This window comes from Macrosteles quadrilineatus, unplaced genomic scaffold, assembly GCF_028750875.1.
Source record: "Macrosteles quadrilineatus isolate MER2022 unplaced genomic scaffold, UCM_ALF_1.0 Scaffold_1__1_contigs__length_201487025, whole genome shotgun sequence".
NCBI classification, from domain to species: domain Eukaryota; kingdom Metazoa; phylum Arthropoda; class Insecta; order Hemiptera; family Cicadellidae; genus Macrosteles; species Macrosteles quadrilineatus.
The window spans coordinates 117,177,115-117,182,556 of NW_026542594.1; the positions used below are offsets into that span (position 1 = coordinate 117,177,115).

At 36.7% G+C, this 5,442-nt stretch overlaps 1 protein-coding gene across 1 annotated transcript; it reads left to right on the top strand.

Moving 5' to 3' along the window:
* The first annotated feature begins 613 nt into the window (after nucleotides 1-613).
* LOC129000093 (protein kinase 4-like) lies at nucleotides 614-2,698 on the top strand. Its single transcript, XM_054426976.1, has one exon. It carries the CDS (start codon nucleotides 614-616, stop codon nucleotides 2,696-2,698), a length of 2,085 nt encoding a protein of 694 aa, XP_054282951.1.
* The last annotated feature ends 2,744 nt before the right edge of the window (nucleotides 2,699-5,442 follow it).

The window sequence follows — 5,442 nt, forward strand, 5'->3', positions numbered from 1 at the left end:
CTAATAGAAGCTTAACTTATTCAAAATTATTATTAATTCAACCAATCTATAATTCGAACATACTTTATATTTTAAAACAAAATTTAATTAGGCTTATATCACAAGATTAAATTCAAATGCCGCTCGATCACCCCACCTGAGATTAAGATCCTTACAGTAAATTATAACATTGAACTTAAATAATTAAAACCATTGTAATAGGCCTAGCCTAAAGTTTTTAAAGTAAATTCATCTCCCACTGTTTGTACAATTTATTGTGAACCCCCTTTTCTTTTCTTTACTATCAGTTTTGTATTATAATTAATAAATTTAAGTTTCGAAATTGTACATGGAGTTTCCATTGTAGACCTAAGTTAAAGGTTGATTACAAAAATGGCGCACCAACGTATTGGCAACGAATTTAATCTTGTGATCCAAATGAAGCAATTTTGAAACCTTAGAACGAGTTTTGTTAGCAGTTAAGACGGAGAAATAACAACTCACCATTTAGTTAAAGAGATTTATTGAGTTAACATACCATAAATGTAAATAATATCCTTTTCCCTTCTTGTGTAATCCCATGCCCCATAATTATAATTTGAGGTCCCGCAATACCATTCCCAACCCAATAATTATGACTGACACAGTTGACAACGTTCAAGTCCTCACTGACAATCTTAGTGACAATAATAACACTTCAACATTCACACAACATAGTTCGTTCGTAAATCCCGCACAACCTGACAACGTAATAACACAACACGAAGTCGAACAATCAAACAATCTACCCGGGCACAATAATAACGAACTTTTCACCGAGTTTAATAAAACCGAAGCAGAAGTAAACATGACAGACGCCATTTCTCGAGCAGAAACTGGAAACCGCCATCTTGAATGTCAAGGCCAACAGAAACAGCAACAGCTGCCGCCGATACCGGACTTCGCCGACGACAACACCCGAACGCCTCCGAAGACATCCGATGTTATCCCGTCTCATTCTCCCTCCACACTTACAAGACAGCTGATTCTAACAAACTCTAACTATGACGTCACCACATCTGTAAATGCCTCACCAACTAAGACGACAGTCGTTACGGATGATTTTCAATGCAAATTAATTTCATTATTTGAACTGCTTGGAAATAAAATCGATAAAGGTCTAAATGAAGTAAAAACTGAAGTAGCTAGTGTTGAAAACAAACTTAATAAGGGCCTAAATGATGTCAAAAACGAGGTTAAAAATGAATTAAATACTAAATTTAACACTCTATCAGAAAATCAAAACAACATGCGCAAGGAACTAGACGAAATCCGTGCTATCCAACAAGTACAGACTTTGGAACTACAACAAATTGAACACAACATAATTAAAAAGGTGTATAAACAGAATGATGAAATTAGAAAAGAAGTGTCCAATATTGTAGCTAATGAGCGCATTAAGACCAATCAAATCATCACTGACGAAAGTCACAAAATTGAAACCAAACTAACCCTAAACATCAATGAAACATCCCAGAACACTAAATCAGATTTAGAAAATTATGTAAATTTAAAAACCACTGAAATAAGAAATGAATTGGCACCGGTAGTTGAATACAACCAAAACACAATTCTGCAAACAACAGAAACACTTAACCAAGTAACAAACCTCATACAAGAACAAGAAGCTAAATTTACTAATATTAAAGCCGACCTTGAACAAAAGCTGAAACAGGAAACCACTTTTCTACCCCCTCAAATCCATGTAACCTGTGGAAGTTCAATCTTAACCAATGATTTGACTTTACCTAAATTCAGTGGTCGATCCCATAATCCCCCGGAATATCTAACACGTCTGAAGAGATATTACCAAAAATTACTTTCACGGCAAAGCACTGAGCAAAACCCCATCGAAATCTTAAAAGACGTTCTTGAAACAAGCCTTGAACACCAAGCTTCACGATGGTTTTCATTGGTAAAAAATGATTTGAAGTCATGGGAAGATTTTGAAACACAATTTATCTCCAAGTATTGGAATCGTAACCTTCAACGGGCAATCAAGCACAAAATCGAATCCGAACAATACAAGCCTAACGGAAAGTTAACTCGATCCGAGTATTTTATTGAACGAGTCATCACGCTACGATCCCTCACTCCAGCGCTGACTGAAGATGAAATAGTCGCTATTTTGTCAGACCATTTTTGCCCACTTATTCAAGACGCACGACGTGTGCAAAATGCAAGCAGTGTGTACGAGTTTGAAGCAATACTTCAACGACAAGATCTACACGACGCAGAGAAACGGCCTAAAAATAACTCCAGTCCAACACCATCTCACAATAATCAAAATCGGAACGATCATCCTAATAACTACCATAACAATCGGAGGAACTACCAAAATCGACCCAGCTTTCAAGCTCAAAATCACTATCAGAACACTAATCCCCATACCTACAATCCAAAGATAGAAAAATCTCAGTACTATCAAAACCACCGGCCCCAACATAATCCAAGTTGGCAGCCAAGAAATCCACCACCACCACAACAACAGCGAGGCAATGTGAATTACATGACGGTTACTCACAATCCTCAACATAACACGAATCAATTCCACGACCGTGAGTACCCAACATCAGAGCAAGTCCAAATGTGTAATTCAATTTCGCAAGTTCCTTCACAACACCGACCGCCTAACAGTACGACACAACCGTACAGCGGGCAGCCGCCTTTAAACGGGTAGGCGCTGTCGAAACTGCTGGTCTGTATACAACTCTAGAATCTTCAGCGCCTGTGAACCAAATCGGACTAAACAGACCGACTATTTAAATAAATAATTATAACCAAAATAACATAGAACCTTTACATATTAACACAATTTGTTGTAACCGTGAATTCCTATTGACTGAAGAAACAATAGATGAACTCTGTACTAACAATTTTAAAGCAAACTGCCCAGAGATAAATGTAAAAATCAGTAATATTCCTATCTGTGCTTTAGTTGACACAGGTTCTAACATTACCTGTCTAAACGAAAATTGGTTCAATGAAAATAAACATAAATTAGCTGAATTTGAAGAACTCCCTTTTAGCAATACATTCATTAAAACTGCCACCGGAGAGAAATCAAAACGGGTATCTAAAATCTTATTGCTGCCATTTGAAGTAAATAATCAACCAACATACATACAAACTTTGCTTGTACCACACCTAGTAAGATCATTAATTATAGGAACAGATGTTTTAAGCTTATGGGATGCACGAATCGACTTCGAACACAAATCAATAAATATAAATATTAATAATAATGATGTGAATTTGAAGTTTGGAGAGGTAACTATTGACGGAATATACAATTGCTACATTAACTACAATACAAGTGAAACATACAATTATGAAGATGATTTAATATATAATAATACAAATGAAATAAATACACATAGTTACAGTTCACAAACAAGCAAAACTCAAAGCAGCATTTCACCAGGGATAGTCAAAAGTTCTCTTGCCGATAATCAGTTAATTAATGAAGAACAGCGTTCTAAACTTGAATCTCTAATACTAAAGTATAAAGATGTCTTCTCAGACGAACCAGGAGTTTGCAACAAATACAAACATACTTTAAAAGTTGAAAATCCTCAAAATTTTAAGAAGAAATCATACCCAGTTCCCATTGCTCATCAAGATAAAGTCCTTCAAGAAATCGAACGAATGGAAAGCTTAAACGTGATCGAAAAATGTTATAGTACTTTTGTAAACCCCATTATACCAGTCATTAAGAAGTCAGGAGAGATCCGCCTGTGTTTAGATGCGAGAAGCATAAATCAAGTAATTGTCCCTGATTACGAATGTAACCAATCCGTAAACGAATTATTAGCTAGATGTCCCAACGCTAAGTTTATAAGCAGTATAGACCTTACTTCTTCTTATTGGCAAATCCCATTGTCTGAAGAGTCAAAACAATACACCGCCTTTCAATTCAACGGGAAGACCTATCAGTACAAAGTAACTCCGTTTGGCGTATCAACGTCGCAAGCCGCTTTGGTACGAGCTCTTGACCAAGTGTTTGACGAATCAGTGAAAGACTTCACTATGATTTACATTGACGACATTTGTATAGTATCGCCCGATTTTGAGTCACACTTAACACATCTAAGTTACATTTTCAACAAACTAAAAGAAGCTAACATGACCGCCAAATTCTCCAAATCCAAATTTTGTCAAAGTTCTGTCCCCTTCCTTGGATATACCCTCACTGAGAGCGGTTTAGAAATGGATAAGAGCCGAATCAAGCCTATACTAGAATTCCCTACACCTAAAAATAGAACCGAATTGAAGTCATTCTTAGGATGTATTAATTATTATAACAAGTTCCTCAACAAATACTCCAGTACTGTTTACCCGCTTTTACGACTCACTTCAAAGAAGAATAAATTCATATGGACGAAAGAAGACGATAAGACCTTCCAAGAAGTTAAAAACCTCTTCCTTAAAACCAGTGTTCTATTTCACCCAGATCCCAAGAAGACGTTCCATTTGCAAACTGACGCTTCCGATGTCGCTATTGGTGGACATGTATATCAATACTTGGACGGGGATAAAGCTGCAATTATGTTCCTGTCTAGAACATTACAACCTGCCGAGCAGCGATATACAACAACAGAGAAGGAACTTTTGGCAATCGTTTACTGTCTGCAGAAAATTAGATACTTAGTATTGGGCTCAAAGTTAAATATTATCACTGACAACCATGCGGTTACTTTTCTTAAAACATGCCACTTAAGAAACAATCGGCTTACAAGATGGATTTTGGCCATTCAAGAGTTTGATTTTAACATCACACATTGTAAAGGAACTGAAAACATCACTGCCGACACTTTGAGCAGAATCACACCAACCGACAGCAACTTCCCAAATTCACCAACAGAACTCACATTAAATTACATCCAACGAATCCAGGATCCTGAACTACAACATGAACTTCAAAATTTGTCCCATCATCAGTCAGAAGACCACCACCTACAACCGCTCTACCAAATTTTAAGCAATGGACCAGAACATCCTGATCACCAACACACTTCCCAAAATTACAGGCTACATAACAACATACTGTACCAAAGACTCAAAAACAAATGGTTGATTATCGTCCCGAATAATATAGTAGAACGATTAGTATGGGAGTGTCACCATTATTATTTACACTGTGGAGCCACAAAATGTCATCAACTCTTATCAGAAACTTTCATTTTCAAAAATATGCGCCGGAGGATTAAAACTATACTTGCCTCATGTGATATTTGTCAACGCTGTAAATCAAATCCCCATCCAAATCAAGGAATTGCTCAAGGAGTTCAATGTCTCTACAAGAATGCTCAAGTTGCCGTTGATGTCATAGGACCCTTACCTGCCAGCCGAAGCAATGTGAAATACATCCTAATAATCATTGATATATATACCAAGTTCGTAAAACTATACCCCATGCAACGT